This window comes from Mus pahari, chromosome 13, assembly GCF_900095145.1.
Source record: "Mus pahari chromosome 13, PAHARI_EIJ_v1.1, whole genome shotgun sequence".
NCBI lineage: Eukaryota > Metazoa > Chordata > Mammalia > Rodentia > Muridae > Mus > Mus pahari.
In genome coordinates this window covers 20,199,855-20,216,979 of record NC_034602.1, presented here as the reverse complement: position 1 = coordinate 20,216,979, position 17,125 = coordinate 20,199,855, and the positions used below count along the sequence as shown (strand labels likewise).

General features: G+C 40.6%; 1 protein-coding gene across 2 annotated transcripts in view; it reads left to right on the top strand.

Annotated features, from left to right (window-relative positions):
- The window catches only part of Abca13 (ATP binding cassette subfamily A member 13), a 433,105-nt gene that overhangs the window by 170,726 nt on the left and 245,254 nt on the right, over positions 1-17,125 (top strand). For both annotated transcript variants that reach the window (XM_021210848.2, XM_029545204.1), the window contains 2 exons: positions 2,244-2,313; positions 3,899-4,030. In XM_021210848.2, the coding sequence (XP_021066507.1) occupies positions 2,244-2,313; positions 3,899-4,030 (202 nt within the window). The remainder of the gene's footprint in view (positions 1-2,243; positions 2,314-3,898; positions 4,031-17,125) is intronic.

Genomic DNA, 17,125 nt, shown 5'->3' with positions numbered 1-17,125 from the left:
TCAAGTCCGCAGTATAAAATATGTAGAAGACAGCAACAGATTCTTTCTTGACTGTTGTCTGGCAGGCACTGTGCCTGACACATAGTAGAAAAATCAGTCTGTGTAGAGAGGGTAAACCTATCAATATCAGATCAGGTTCCTCAAGTTGTATCTACCAGTTTGCATCCCCTCTTCCAATGGGCCAGCCCATGTCCTGAAATAACAATCTGTTTGGAGGTGTGACAGGAATCACTTTGAGAGGAGCTTAGGGACATTTTGAGTCCCTGGATTGCTAAGAAGTATTCAGGAACCTACAATTGGTTAAAGTATAGAAAACAGTAGACCATATGATGCCCTGTCCCTTGGAGAACCATCTACAAGGCAACATCTAAGGCTTAGGCAAGAGGGATTGGAAAGATTGTAAGATGCAGAGGATCAGGAAGTCTGCTGTGAGATGGTGCCCTGTATGACAGGGAAGCTATACCATGAAATTTCAACAATATGTGTCTAAACAAGGCACAAAAAAATGACACTTGCAGTTGACAATGAAATCTCACAAGGCTCCACCCTTAGCCACCCTTAGGTGAAGAGTGACAAGCTGTTAATAACTTCTGGGGGAGGGAGAGATACTGTCTCTAGAAGGTTTTCTGATCTTTAATAGTCAGCACTAAATATATACATATATGAGCAATACTAAATAGACTCAATAAGATGTATTTATATATATTTGTGTGTGAATGTGTGTTTGTGTGTGTGTGTATGTGTGTGTGTTTGTGTGTGTGTGTGACAAAAATTAAATAAGAATTTTAGAGGGACTTGGTGGGACACAAGAAGAATTGAAGGGGGAAGGGGTGGGAGGAATTATGTAGATACAGTAGTCATATGACATTCTAAAAAACAAAAACAATCAAACAAACAATCTACACCCCCAAACCAGAAAGGCTTTTTAGAAAATTCTCCGAATGATGGGTGTGTCACTTATTCCTGGGATAGAGAATGTCTTCTGTGCTTATCTAGAGGCTCAGAGCAAATGCATGCATGACAGTTCAATTAATTTCTCCAGGTTCAATTGAGTAACAACTTAGTATTGTGTTTGCTGCCTTCCTTCTGGCACGGGGAATTGAATCTAGTCACTGAAATATAATTGACAAGTGCTCTACTATTTTTAAAAACATTTTTTTTTCTTTTGAGAAAGAGTTCTCTTTACGAAGTTACCCAAGCTGGCCTTGAGCTGGATCTGTGACCTGTATCCCATGTAGGTTTTGAAGTTGCAATTTTCCTGCCTCAGCTTCCAAGTAGCAGGGTTATAGGCAGGTAACACCAGGTCCGGCTCCTCTGTTTTTGTTTTTTTTTGTTGTTGTTGTTTGTTTGTTTTTCTTTTGTTTGTTTTTGTAGCCAAATATACTTAATACAGATATACATACATAGGATAAATTGTTCTATTCAATTTTTATCTGTTCCCCTGATAAGTTTTTTATCATCTTGATTAGATTATATCCCACCTGCAGCAACTTAGAAGCAATAGTTTTGTGTTAAAAATAATCAGTTATTTCTAGAATAATTAATACAAATGGGACCCTTGCTATCTCCTGCTCGTAAACTCCTAAATGATATAAACATATAGAGAACTAAAGATCTGAGTGAACATTCAAATGCTGTTACTGTTGCTTGTGTTTCAGTTTTAAAATCTCAGGCATCTGTCCATGCAGCGTTTGTTTTGCACACGCAAATGCTTTCTGGCTAGTTATGACTTCTAAATCGGGCACATTGTATTTTAAATGTGTGATGCTTTTTCAGTGGTTTTCCTTTTTTGACATCCATCCTCTTCTACTGAACATAAACTAACAGCTTCTTTTAATACACTCCCTTTCAAGTGCAGAAGTGTGTAGACACTGCATCAGCCTGCTCATAGAGTGCTCCAAGGCATACATTGAATAATACGAAATAGTAAATTGCTCTATTTCATTTCCCACTGTTTTGTATTCCATGTTTCTGTATTCAGTGCATTGAATTTATGACACCTTGAGTGCAGTGAACAGAAATGATTCATTTTAACATTAAAAGTAAGCTGGTGAGCATGGTTTTCAGAGTGGTCTGACACTCTGCTAATCCCTTCAGGCTCAGATATTTAAATCATTGCCTGAAGCAATGGTATCCTTAGAACCAATGAATTGGGAAGTATCTTAGAATTCGGTATTGTGGGTTTTCAGTGGTCACAGTCAAACATTAATGGCTGTTTTCCTTCCCTCCATCAACCATGGCAGTGCTTGCTTTCAACCACAGCCTTTGGACAAGGAATCTTCTTCATCACATTTCTGGAAGGACAGGAGGAAGGTAAGAAGATGACCTCTTCAGAAAGTAGCTTTCTGTCATGCAGAATGTGGAAGCACATAGCTATCAAGCAACCGAACCAAGAGTAAGTCTTGTTACCAAGTGATAAATTTGGAAAGAGATCCTGGCATTTGGTTTTGCTGATGAAAACCTTCCCCTTACCTAGTTATTATGGTTCTGAGAACAGTCAAGAATAATCATATCTCAGCATTTCTTGCTACAGATACCATCCAAGTGTAGTGGTAGATCCAGGCTACGGCATAGGTCTTGCTATGGCACACATTCAATCTACTGACCGTCCAGATTCTTGCAATAGTGTGGTATGCATATACCTTCCATCTGTTAGACTATGGTCTGTTTGGAGACTTTACCACCTCTCCTACTTCCACCTTCATTATTCCTGGGTCTTATGTCTAACAAAGAAAAGGTCATGGCTACCACCTCCTTTTTCTATATATATTTAATCCTATATGCAGCTTATATACTTATTATTTTGAAATAAATTCTCTAGCTCCGGTTTTTATTTGAACTCTCTATGTAGCTGAGCATGACTTTGAACATTGGATCCTCTTGCCAGAATCTCCCAAGTCCCAGGACCATAGGAATACACCCCCATGTTGTTTTATACAGTGCTGGGGGCTGAGCCTAGTGCTTTGTGTGTGCGAGGCAAGCAAATTTACCAACTGAGTTACGTCTCGAGCCCCTTAAAATAATTTAAAAATGTATTGTCAGTACCTTTTACTTACATTGAGATTTTTTTTTATCACAAACTCTTAAGTAAGAATATGTGTGTTTTCAATGTTCATATTCTGGGGTGTGTTTTGCATTTAAAGCAAAATGTAAGCCATAGGTAAAACTTAACATCAGATGTTATTGCAATGGTCAGTCACGTTGTACTGATTTATCCAACTTTTACAATAAAATATGTTAAAATGTCCTTTGATCTTAAATGTATTTTCCCTTCATTTTCTTCCAGTTGATCTTTAAAGTAAAAACTGGACTAAGAAGATAGAGAAGAAAATAGATTAAATTTAATCACAGTTAAATTAATTGATTATTTTGGTCTAACTGATAACAAGTGTATAGTGGTTAAATGTTTTTAAAGTTGGGTTCTAACTTAGTGCCACAGTGAATAGAAAAAGGGATAATGTTCTCAACTTAGATTATAATGGACAAATAAATCACAAACATAAGAAATAATGATTCTTTTCCTCCATAGACCTTTTATATATTATTTAATACATTTTCCACAAGCAGAGTATTATACTACTTAAAGTTTTATTAAACAATTCTTGTGTCCATAAATATAAAATTGCTCTTTAGTTGAATCAATAAAACTAGGTACTAATGACTTTCAGAGAGTTTTGGGAAGTTGGAACTTGACATGATGCCAAACATGATTGCTCATGCGTTCCTCCAAAAATGAGGTGAGATTACACAAGCTAGTCATGCCCTTGAAAGCTTAGCATTGCTTAGTATCAACTTGCTTTTTGTTTTACTTGAGACTCTTCTCGAATTAGTCAACTCTCTCATCAAACCTACAGTTAAAGAGTAAGTCCAAGTAACTCTGTCTTCTTTCCTCTGGCAGGCATCCAGTGGGGTAACATGTACCGCGCTCCAGAGCCAGGGGGCATGACATTTGGTTGGGTGTGCTGGATGATTCTGTTGGATTCCATCCTTTATTTTTTGGGTGGATGGTACTTCAGCAACTTGGTCCCTGGTAAGAAGTCTTCATTTTCATAAGACAACCAAATAAACTGGAACCCATCAGCAGCTCTCAACAGGCTGTGGGTCTGTAGACCACACAGCAAAACACTGTTTTCTAAGAACAAGTGTGTGAAAGATGTGGGCATGAGGAGGGTCATGGGGTCATGTCAAAAGAGTCTGGGGACTCTGGAGGAGGGTCGGAGAGTAAGTAATGGCATTGGGGAGAGTATGTGGCAAGAACTCATCTGGGGCAGTCAAATAGGATGTAGATTTGTAGATTCATGAGGATGCTAGACAGTTACGTAGATGTTAAAATAGTGTGCTAGAAAGGGGTGTGTACTTAGGAGTCACATCCTGATCCAAGCTTTTTTTTTTTTTCTTCTTCTTCTTCTTTTTAGTGTAGCAGACACAATGTGGAGGCAGGCAGGTGACACCCACTATAGGGAGTGAGGGCCAAGACAGGGGTAATTAATTTCTCTGATGAGTCAACAGGAACAGAGACATGCAGTGACCATTTTGGTTCAGGCTAAAACCCAGAAAAATTACAGTGTAATTTTGAAAAACCATATTTTTTTAGAACTGACATATGGATGGCATTATATTTTATTGTTGAATTCCCTTGTGGCCCTGGCTCTATATTTTCCAGAAAACTTGACCTCTAACCTTTAAAATTATAAATTATAAATAGAGATTCCAAACATGCAAATGAAAACAGGGATGGGTGGAAAAATAAATCACATTTTTACTTGTGAAACCCCATTTAACAGTTGAGAAGCTTATGGAATTCTTGAAGACTAGCACACATAAACATCATAGGTCATTGAAAAGACATTTTCATAGGTAGGAAAATGGGGCCCCAATAATAGACAGGCAGTATAAACTCACCGGGTAGTTTATTTTGGAAAAACTAGGATTGCATGAAATTGGAACGCAATAAAATGAACCTAGAAGGCCAAAATTGCAAGAAGCTGGAATGAAGCAGTCAAATAGTGATGAGGCCTATGAATATAGTAAAGATTCTTGTGATAGGGTGTCATGTTCCTTTACAGAGTGGGAATGCAGTTTTAAGCCTAGAGAAAGGGTCAGAGCGGGTGGAGAGATGGCTCTGTGGTTAAGAGTACTTCCTGCTCCCACAGAAGATGTGAGTTCAGTTCCTCACATCTATGCCAGGCAGGTTACAACCACCTGGGGACCTGACACCCTCCTCTGGTCTCCATGGTCACTTGCATTCATGTACACATATTCACACAGACACATGAACACATACATACATGTCAAAATAAATCTTAAAATGTACAAATTATTTTTGTAAAAGAAAGAAACAAGCCAAGCTAAGTAATACCAACATTCAGGAAGCGGAGGCAATGGATCAGGGGTTCAAGGTCAGCCTGAGCTACACAGTAAGATCCTCTTTTTTTTTTTTATTAAAACAAAACAAAACAAAACAAAACAAAAACAAACATACAAACAAACAAAAGAGTACCTGGAACAGAAGGAGGAGTCAACAAAAATAAAGATGAAAAAGTAAATGGGTGTTGAGGGTCTGTTGGTGCAGGACCCTGATCCTTAGGGAGCCAATATTAACTGGAAACAAAGGCAATCAAGAAGAGTACCCAGAAGTCAAGCTGAATGTGGCCAGCAAGTGATCATCGCACAACATACACAATTCCGAAGAAGAAACTTGTATTTGGATAGAGAATGGCTGATGTCTTGAACTCCAAGAGGAAAGAAAAGAGTTACAATCACAAAGACCAGTGATATCAGGCTACCTACCCTCCACACTGCTGAGATGAGATGACAGTGTTCAAGGACCAAGAATGTTCTGACTTATTTCCCTCTGTCAAAACATGATGTTTGAGAATCTTGATGTCTTCATTAAGGGTTTTATTGCTGTGATAAGAATACAACCAAGAGCAATTTGGGGAGGAAAGCATTCATTTCAGTTTACACTTCCATGTTACAGTCCATCATTGAGGGACGTCAAGGCAAGAACTGAAGCAGGGCAGGAACCTGGAGGCAGGAGCTGACACAGAGGCCAAGAGAGGAATGTTGCTTACTGGTTCTTTCTCCCAGCTCATTCAGCACTCAAGCATTCAGCATTACCCACTAAGGTCAGAGCCTTCCCACATCAATCATAAATTAAGAAAATGCCACAGCTACCTGCTTATAGGCCAGTCTTAATGGATGAGTTTCCTCAGTTGTGCCCCCTGCCTCTTTCTCAGATGTCTAGGTTTGAGTCAAGTTGACAAAAACCTAATCAGAAAAAAATGATCTCTTGTCAACTTGACTCATAAACATATAACTCATTAAACTACGTAACTTATCAAGCTACTTCCCTTTCCTTCCTTTCATCTCCAAGGTCTGATACTAATATCAATATCATAATATAAAAAACATCCCAACTTTTAGAAGTCCCATAGTTTTTAAAAATTCAAATGCTTTAAAAGTTCAGTTTTTTTTTTTTAAAAAAAATACCCAACATCTCTTGAAAAGATAAAGGTCTCTCTAAAATTGTAAAGTCCTTCAACTGTGAACTCTTATAAAAGCAAAAGTAAGTTACTTTCTCAGTGCAAGAAGATGGAACTGAAGCAATGTTACAGTCTAATCATAGCAAAGCCGGTCTCCAACAGGGTAAAACATTCAGGGTTTGATGCGTGGGACCCATCCAGAATCCCCAAGCTTTCAAAGGGATATGGAAGCCGCATTTCTCTGGCTTTGCCATCTATAGCACATACAACTTGCCTCATAGGCTCAGGCTGGCTCTACGCTACAGCTGTGGCTGTTCTTGGTACCATCCTATAGTACTAGGATATCCAAAAATGCTGGACTGTCCATTATGCCTGCTCTGCCCCTTCCACACTAGTCTTTCTTAGACTCTTTTTAAGGACTCTCACCCTGCCACATGGTACCCAAGTCTCAACCTCTCTCCATGACCCTTAAATCCTGAGGTTTTTCACTGCCACTAATGCTCCATCATCACCAGTGTCCTCTCCCATCCCCTCATACTGCCAAGCCTCAAATGTTCTTTATGACCCTCTTATACCTTCAAAACTAATACCACCTGGAAGACTCAAATATCCATGTCTGGCTAGCAGTAACAGGTACAGCCTTAGTGACCTCTAGATAACTGATTATGTATACTGGCTGAGGGAATAGTCCCAGATTTAAAATTCTCAACAATACTGGCTGCTTCTTAATTTTTTTCCTTTTATTGAAAATCAATTCTTGGTTGCCTTCTAGTCACTCCTCTTGAGGAACTAGTTGAAGGTTGACCCTCACACACCAGAAAATAAACCTCATGCTTTGCATCGATTTATGTCTTGGTGTCTCACTCAGGGGTGTCTTGAAGTAAGTACCACTGATCAAGGGTCAGGGTCTTATATTTGGGGGCTTCATCTGGGGTTCAAGGCGACCCCCGAGTGACCACCAACTAGACGGATCAGAGGGGAAAAGACCCAGCTCAGCAACAGGTGCCTACTTGTAAGTGCGTGTCTGTTGTCTCTCTGTCTTTTGCTTTCACTTTTAGCTCTAGAGCACAGTGTCTGTGGAAAGCCTCTGGTCTGGTGTGGTCAGTTGCAGAGGGCAGATGTGGGGAGTCGGGAGGATGCTCCAGGCGCCCCCCTCCCCGGCAGCGAGTCGGGAGGGTTCTACTCCTTTTGGAAACGGCAAGGCACAGTATTGGCAGGAGCTGACTGAGTCTTGCTATAACCTTGTTTCTGTGCCCCTGGCAGGGGCAAACTGTTTGTGTGTTGATTGTCTTTCTCTGTGTTGGTTGGTGTTGGTTATCTTGCTTTGTGTTCTTGGATTTGGACTGACATTTTTTGGACATGGAACAGACTGAACCTACCCCATTAAACATCCTAGTTAACCACTGGAGGGAAGTTAGAGAAAGAGGAGAAAACTTGTCAGTAGTAGTAAAGAGGGCAAGTTAGTTACCCTCTGCTTCTCTGAATGGCCCACCTTCAGAGTAGGGTGACCACCCATAGGGACCTTCGACTTGCAGGTGATCAAAGCAGTAGGGGAAAGAGGCCAGGATCCTTTGGGGACCCTTATCAAGTGCCCTATATAGTTACTTGGAAGAATTTAGTGGAGGATACCCCCTCCATGGATAAATGCTTTTCTTTCCCCACAACCCACCTCACATGTTATGTTCTGGCTGTCAGGAAAAAGGAAAACAGGAGGAAGGATCCAGTTCTGAAAAGAAGTTGACCCTCCAAGACCCTTCAACAGTGGACCTATTGCTCTAAGACCATCCTCCTCCATATCCCCCTACCCTCCTCCCATAGCCCCACCAGTGCCAGCACTGATCCTGGGATCCTCAGTCCTTACGGGAACAGGGCCATTGTAACCCCTTCCTGGAGGAAGGAGACCCCCCAACTTCTCAGTCCTGCCTTGGAGACCTGAAGTCTGATACCACAGACACTCTTCTGCTGAGGGCAAATGGGCCTCTGATGATAAAGAAATCAGGCTATGCAATATTGGCCCTTCTCTTCAGCAGACTTGTACAACTGGAAGGCTCCCACCCCCATTTCAGATAACCCCAAGGGTCTGATTAATCTCTTTGAAACTCTTTTATTTACTCATCAGTCCTCCTGGGATGATATCTAACAACTCATGAGAGTGCTCTTCATGACAAAAGGGTGACAGGATAATGCAGGAATACAGAAAGAATGTCCCCTCAAACATGGGGGCATCATCGATTGACCAGGCTGTTGTCAATATCTAGTTTCCCCTGATTAGACCTGACTGGGACTTTAATATGGCAGAAGGTAAGGGGCACCTGAAGGTCTACCTCCAGGCTCTGTTGGCAGGACTCAAGTGGGCTTCATGACCAAGGTATGTGAGGTTAAGCAGGGACCAGACAAGTGGCCTGCAGCCCTTCTAGAGCAACTCATGGAGGCGTTCTGTCAGTATATACCCTATAATCCCAGCAGTGAGGAAAACAAAGCTACTGTGACTATGGATTTTATAGACCAGGCTAGTAGAGATATCAGGAAAAGGCATCAGAGAATAGAGTGACTACAGGATAAGTTGTTGAGGGATTTAGTGTAGGTTGCTGAGAATGTCTACTGTAATAGGCAGATAGAGGAGGAGAAGGAGCAAAGATAGAGAAAGGAAGAGGATAAAAGGGGGATAAAAAAGAAAAGCAACAGGAAAGGAATTTATAGGTAATCTTGGCTATAGAGTTAGGGAAAGCAGAGAAGAGAGACTCGAACCCCTTGAAAAGGACCAGTGCGCATATTGCAAGAAGACAGCTCGAGAGTGCCCCAGCAAACAGAAGCTGAGGTGTGGGAAATCCCAGGTCTTAGGAAAAGTGCTCCAACATGGTGAAGGTGTTTGTCCTGGGTGAAGACCGTGTTTAGGGGAGATGGGGTTTGGACCTTCTTCCTGAATCCAGGGTAACTCTGAGAGTGGAGGGGAAAACCACTCAATTCTTGGTAGACACAGAGGTTCAACACTCGGTCCTCCTCCAAGCCAATGGCCCTATTTCCAAGAAAAAGATCTTGGCTCCAAGGAGCTACTGGCACCAAAATGTGTTCATAGATTACCCAAAGAACAGTGGAGCTAGGGATGAGCCAGGTATCCCATTCATGTATGGTCATCCCAGACTGTCCCTACCCTCTGTTGAAGCAAGATTTATTCTCTAAGATGGGGGGTAAGAAATACTTCCAGCCTGACAGGCCGCAACTAACTTGCCCAATAGGAAAACTGATGGGTGGAGGGAAGACCTCTCCGACTGATCCAGGCTTAGAGCCTAGGCGACCTGGTTTACAGATGGGAGCAGTTTTCCCCATGAAAGTCAGAGAAGAGCAGGAGCTGCTGTGGTGGATAGCAAAAATGTCATCTGGGCTGAACCTCTACCCCACCCCACCCCCCACTCCACCAAGTCAGCGCAGAAAGCAGAGCTAGTTGCCCTCACTAAAGCCTTGAATTTGGGGCTGGCAAGAAAATTAACATCTACAAGGATAGGAGGTATGCCTTTGTCACAGCCATGCCCATGTCCTTGGGGCTATATATACTATGAGAGAGGATTGCTCATGTCAGAGGGAAAGAAATAAAAAAATCAAGCAGGAAATCTTGGATTTCTTGGATGCCTGGATGAAGCCAGCATCCAATATTATTTACTGCCCAGGACATCAGAAGGAAGAGAATCAATGGCTGGAGGCAATAACCAGGCAGATCAAGTGGCTCGAGAAGTAGCTATGCAGGAGCCTATCCTGGTTATGGGCCTGCAAGGGACACCTACTAGGGAATAGAACTGGTATGACCTCACTTAAAATATACAGAAGAAGAAAGGACTCCGATTGCTAGCCACCTTACCAACTATTACTTAGAGAAGGAAGGGTAATGGCACACACTAGAAGGAAAAACTATACTCCCCAGAAAGCAAGAAAAGACTTACTAGGCCAAATGCACAGATGGACTTATTTAGGGGATATAAAGCTTGTCCAAGCAGTTACGGGATCTAAAATATATATAATGGACCTCAGGTTTTGGGCCAGAGAGACAGTGGAACAGTGTAATGTATGCCAGCAGGTGAATGCTTCTGCAGTCAAGAGTAAACAGGGCAAAAGACCTAAGTGGGGGACAGCCTGGCATATGTTGGGAGGTCAGTTTTACAGAAGTTAAGCCAGGGAAATATGGTTGCAAATACCTTCTAGTGTTTGTGGATACTTTCTTTTAACGGGTTGAGGCTTTCCCCACCAAGCAGAAACCATGGTAGCCAAGAAGATATTAGAGGAAAATTTCCCAAGGTTTAGAGTGCCCAAGGTAATTGGATCAGACAACAGTCCTGCATTTGTCTCTAAGGTACCCAAGAGTTCCACACGAGTACCAAGTTGGAGATTGGGTATATGTTAAGAGGCACTATGGTGAAAACTTGGAAGTAAAGTGGAAAGAGCCATTCCTGGTGTTATTGACCACCCCAACCTCCATTAAAGTGGATGGAGTAACTGCCTGGGTTCACAAAACTCACATCAGACTAGCACCTGCACCTAATGCCAATTGGATAGCAGCTAGACACCTGAGCAACTCCTTCAAGTTTAAGATCACCCACCCTTCTGCAAGGCCAGAGAAACCATAAGATGGCTATGGCGTATCTTCCTTCTGGTGCTGAGCCTCAATAACCCCCACAGCCCTACCAAAGTGACTTAGCAAGTACTTTCAGCCACGAGCGATGTAGCTTGTCCACTACAGAGGAACACCCGCCTTATACCTGGTATCTGGACCTTGTCTTTGATCTCTGTAAGTTAGCGGCAGGCCTTGACTCCTGGGATATCTCCACCCTAGGGACGTAGGAGGATGGATTACCTGGATGTGGGGGACAAGGGACTTGTGAATCTAAACCATGTCCCAGAAGTAGCCTTAGAGGGTGGGGTTTAGAGTGTAGACACCAGAAATTGAGGCATGTCCTGCGAGAAACCTCCACATATGTGTTCCTCCAAGATGGGAGAAGCTGGCAGCAGGCCTATCAGTGTTGGGGAGGTGGGGCAACCACTTTTTCTGTGTTACTTGGTGGTGTGAAACATCGGGAAGCACATACTGGAGACCATTCCAAGGGTAGTTAAGGATTCGATAGCCAAGGTGAAAGAAGGGCTAGCCAAGTGGAAGAGAGAAGGGCAGAGTCAGGGCAGATAAAAATCTTGGTTTAACTCCTCTCCTTAGTTATCCACCCTCATATCCACCTTGTTAGGATCCCTAATTGTTCTCCTGCTATTGTTGATCTTTGGACCCTGCATATTGAACACGTTTATAGCCTTCATAAAAGAGAGAAAAGGAACAGTGCAGCTGATGGTCCTATGCCAACAATATCAGACCCTGAGGACAGGACCTGAAGAATATGAGTTAGTTACCCAAGACCCCTGAGCATAGCTCCAGGGTTGGAGCTTGTATAAGAAAAAGGGGGAATGAGGGACCCTAAAGGCTTTTTCTAGTCCCACACTCTCCTTACAGCTTCCCCCTCCCTCCTGGGGTCAAGGATAGACCAAGTTCCATTCTCCACCCANAGGAACATTTTGAGTAAAAAAATTCTCAGAATGTACTGACTGATAATTACCTGACCCTCTGCAAAGTCCCAGGTAGAGTTCAAATGTGTGTCATGCTTGCTAGCCAATAGATTTAAAGGTCAATATGCTTAGCCAATAAGTTTGAACTGTAACCTTTTGGATGTAACCTGTGCCCCTAAAAACATATAAAACTGCTTGTAATAGCCATTTGGGGGTTGCCTTCTAGTCATTCCCCTTGAGGGACTAATTGAAGGTCGACCCTAAGGTGCTGGAAAATAAACCTTTTGCTATATATCCTGATTATAGTTTCTCCTCCCACTACTTCTTCCAGTTTCTTCCCCTGACCCTCCCCTCTAGATCCATTTCCTTTTTGTCTCTCATTATACAATAACAGACTTCTAAGAGATAACCACAAAATAAGACAAAATAAAATATGATGAGATGAAGCAAAACTATCAAATCAAGGGTGGACAGAGTAACACAACAGGAGCAAAAGAATATAAAGAGCACAAGCATCAGAGCCCCACTTGTTTTCAGTTAGGAGCCCCATATTCCATCCTAAGTTAGAAGATATAACACATACATAGAGGACGTGTTGCAGACCCACATAGGTCCCTGCTTGCCTTTTCACTTTCAGTGAGCTTGCATGCTCCTTATTTAGCTGATTCAAAAAGCCTTGTTCTCCCAATGTTCTCCACACTCTATGGCTATTAAATCGCCGTAGGATTTCCTGAACTCTTAGCGGTGGGATTTGGTGGAGATTTCCAGTTAAGACTCTCTCTCCATGTAATCTCTGGCTGTGGGTCTCTATGTCTGTTTCCATTTGCTGCCAGAAGAAACCTCTCTGATGCAGACTGGATAAGACACTGATGTATGAGTGTAGTCAAATAGTATTAGGAGTCATTTTATTGATACTTTTTAAAAAAACCAGTACTGTATGATTTTTATCCTAGGTCTCTGGGCTATCTAGTCTTTGGTTTTTGGTAGGCATGTCTGGTATAGGTTCCTTCTTGTGGAGTCGCCTGTAAGTCAAATCAGACACTGATTGGCTACCCTCTCAAGTTCTGTACTACCATTGCTTTAATATACTCTTTTCTCTTTTGGTGGCCTATAGAGTATCTTCTTAGACCAAAGACAATAAAGCGAGGGGTGAAGTCTTCATATAGGCACAAGCTCCCCTTCTCCATGTTCAGTGAATTGTGTGAGTGTTGTCCTTGGCAAAGGGGCCCTGCTTTCAATTTGCAGACATCAGTTTTGTGACTTAGCCATAGCCAGGTTGTTTGGGGCTTTCCATGGAACCCAACTGAGCAACAACTCAATTGAATGCAACACTGTCCCACCACTGGAATCCCCACCAAGATATGACCAGATGAGACTACATATCCTCCATTACTAGGAATCCTCATTAGGATCACCTTCATAGATTCCAGGCAATTTCCCCTGCATCAGGTTTCCATATAGCACCCCCTGAGACCCCCAATTCCAGCAGCCTCTGCATCTGTGCCAACACTCTCTTCCTCTGCTTCATTTTTCCCCTTAAGTGATCCTTCATTCACCAACCATACCATTTCCTAATATGCCAGTATAATCTATACTGTTTATCCCTCCTAGGTAGAGTCATGCATCCCCACCTAACTTCTTTTTACCTAACCCCTCTGAATCTATGGATAGTAGTCTAGTTATCACTTACTTAATGACTAATATACACTTATAAGTGAGTACACACCATATGTATCTTTCTGGGTTCAGGTCACTTCACTTGGGATGATATATATATATATATATATATATATATATATATATAAATTCCATCCATTTGCCTGTAAATTTAATGGTGCCACTTTTTTTAAAACACAGCTGAGTAATACTCCATTATGTAAATGTACCAAATTTTCTTTATCTATTCTTCTCTGTTGAAGGACATCTAGTTTGTTTCCAGTTTCTGACTATTTTGAATACAGCCACAATGAACATGGTTGAGCAAATGTCCTTGTGATATGGTGGAATTTGCTTTGGGTATATGCCCATGAGTGATGTAGCTGGGCCTTGATGTTGACGGATTTGAACTTTGGGAGGAACCATCATGTTGCTATTCACAGTGTCTGTACAAGTTTGCACTCCTTCCAGCAGTTGAGGAGTGGTCCCCTTATTCCATGTCCTCACCATCATGAACTGTCATGTGTGTTTTTTATTTTAGCCATTCTGACAGGTATAAGATGGAATCTTAATCTAGTTTTGATTTGCATTTTTCTTATGGCTAAGGATGTTGAACATTTCTTTAAGTGTTTCTCAGCCATTTGAGTTTCCTCTCTTGAGAATTCTCAGTTTAAGTCTCTACCCTATTTTTAAATTGGATTACTCATTTGTTTTTCTGTTTGGTATTTTGTTTCTTGAGTTTTTTATATATTTTGGATAATAATCTACAATTGGATGTGTATTGGTAAAAAATCTTTTCCCACTCTGTAGGCTGCTGCTTTGTCCAAATGATTTTTTTTTTTTGCCTTACAGAAGCTTTTCAGTTTCATGAGGTTCCATTTATTAATTGCAGTTCTTAAATGCCTCTGCTGTTGGTATTGTGTTGAGAAACTCTTCTCTTGAGTCAATGCATTCAAGAGTTTTCCCCACTTTCTATTCTTTCAGGTTCAGTATATCTGGTCTATGTTAAGGTATTTGATCTACTTGGACATGAATTTTGTGCAGGTTGTAGATATGTATCTATTTGTATTTTTCTATATGCAGCTATTCAGTTTGACCAGCATCATCTACTGAAGATGCTTTCTTTTTTTTTCTCTTGTATATTTCTGACTTCTTAATGAAATATCATGTGTGCATAGGTGTGTGTTTATGCCTGAGTCATCAATTCAGTTCCTCTGGTCAACACAGCTGTTTTTATTCCAATCCCATGAGGTTTTTATTACTCTAGTTTTGTTGTACAACTTGAAATTAGGGATGGTGATACCTCAAGATGTTCTTTTATTGTTCAGAATTCTTTTAGGTGTTCTGGGGTTTTTGTTTTCCCATATGAAATAGAGAATTGTCCTATCAAGGTCAGTAAATAATTGTGCTGGAATTTTGATGAAAATTTCATTGCATCTCTGAATTGTTTTTGGTAGGATGGCCATTTTCACTATGTCAGTCTCACTGATGTATGAGCATAGGATATCTTTCCTTTCTCTGATATCTTCTTTAACTCCTTTCTTCAAAGACCTGCCTGAAGTTTTTAAGTGTTTATCATACAATTCTTTCATTTGCTTAGGGAGAGTTACCACAAGATATTTTTAAATTATTTGAGGTTCTTGTGAAAGGTGTTGTTTCCCTAATTTTTTCTCAGTCCATATGTCATTTGTATATAGGAGGGCTGCTGAGTGTGTGTGTGTGTGTGTGTGTGTGTGTGTGTATGTGTGTGTGAATCTGTGTATGTGTTAATTTTGTGTCCAGCTAATTTTCTGAAAGTTTTTATCAATGGTAAGTGGTCCCTAGAAGATTTTAGGGTCACTTATGTATATTATAATCACCTGTAAATAATAGTACTTTGCCTTCTTCCTTTCAAATTTGTATCACTTTGATCTTCAGTTGTTGTATTACTCTAGCTAAAATTTCAAATACTATATTGAAGAGATATTGAGAGAGTGGATAGCCTTGTCTTATTCCTGATTTTAGTGAAATTGGTTTACTTTTCTCTCCACTTAATTTTATGTTGACTGTAAGCTAGCTGTAAACTACTTTCATTATGTTTAGGAATGTCTGTCCGATCTTTAAACTCTCCAGTTCTTTTATCATGAAGAAGTTGGATTTTGTCAAAGGCTCTTTCTGAATCTAATGAGATGATTACATAGTTTTTTTCTTTTAGTTTGCTTATGTGTTGGATTATATTTACTGATCTTCATATACTGAACCATCCTTGCATGTATGGATTGAAGTCTACTTGATCATGTTAAATGATATTTACCATATGTTCTTGGATTTAGTTTGCAAGTACTTTATTGAGTATTTTTGCACCTATGTTTATAAAGTAACTTGGTCTTTAGTTCTCTTTCTCTTTAAAGTCTGTATGTGGGTTAGGTATCCGGGTAACTGTGGCAAAAATGAATGGGAAAGTTTTCCTTATTTTTCTGTTTTATGGAATAGTTTGAGGCATAAATTGGTGTTAGATCTTCTTTGAAAGTCTTGTAGAATTCTGAGCTAAGACCATCTGGCTGTAGGTGGTTTGTTTATTTTTTGAAATTTTAATGACTGCTTTTATTTTGTGAGGAGTTATAGGTTTATTTAAAATGTTTATCTGATTTTGATTTAATTTACAGTAAGTGGTATCTACCTTGAAAATATCCATTTATTTTAGATTTCCCAAAATCTTTTATATTTTATGTAGTAGAATTTTTTTCAAAAAATATGTTCTTATGTTTCTCTGGATTTTCTGAGTATCTGTTGTGATATCCTCTCCCTTTTGTTTCTGATTTTGTCATTGTGAATATTCTTTCTCTGCCTTTTAGTTAGTTTAGATAAGAGTTTGTTTATCTTATTGATTTTCTCAAAGCACGAACTCTTTGTTTAATTTATTCTTTGCATTGTTCTCTTTGTTTCTCTTTTACTGAATTCAGCCCTCAGTTTGTGTAAAAGGTGTCCAAGTCCAGGTTTGACATCCAGGGGGTAAACCAAGGCAGGCAGGGAACTATGGTGTTGGCACTAGGGTCAGTGCTGATGGCAGCTGACAGAGTCAGCATTAGAAGGCTGTCAGGAGTCACCGCTGATAGCAACTGATGAGCGCTGCTGAGATTATAGCAGCCAGAGATCAGAGAATCATTCAGCAGATGTTTCTCTGAGAGAACAAAGCTTGATTCATTGGGACTGGTACTCCCTGTATCTATCGAGATACTCAAAACTCTTTTAGCTCTTAGGGACTGGCAAGAATGAAAAGGAAAGAAAGAAAATTCACACACACACACACACACACACACACACACACACACACACACACACACACACACACTCACATACACACACACACACACACACACACACACACACTAAATGGATGAAACAAACAAGGCTCCAATAACTTCACACATAAAAATACATACATAGAGACTTGCAGATAGCAGACA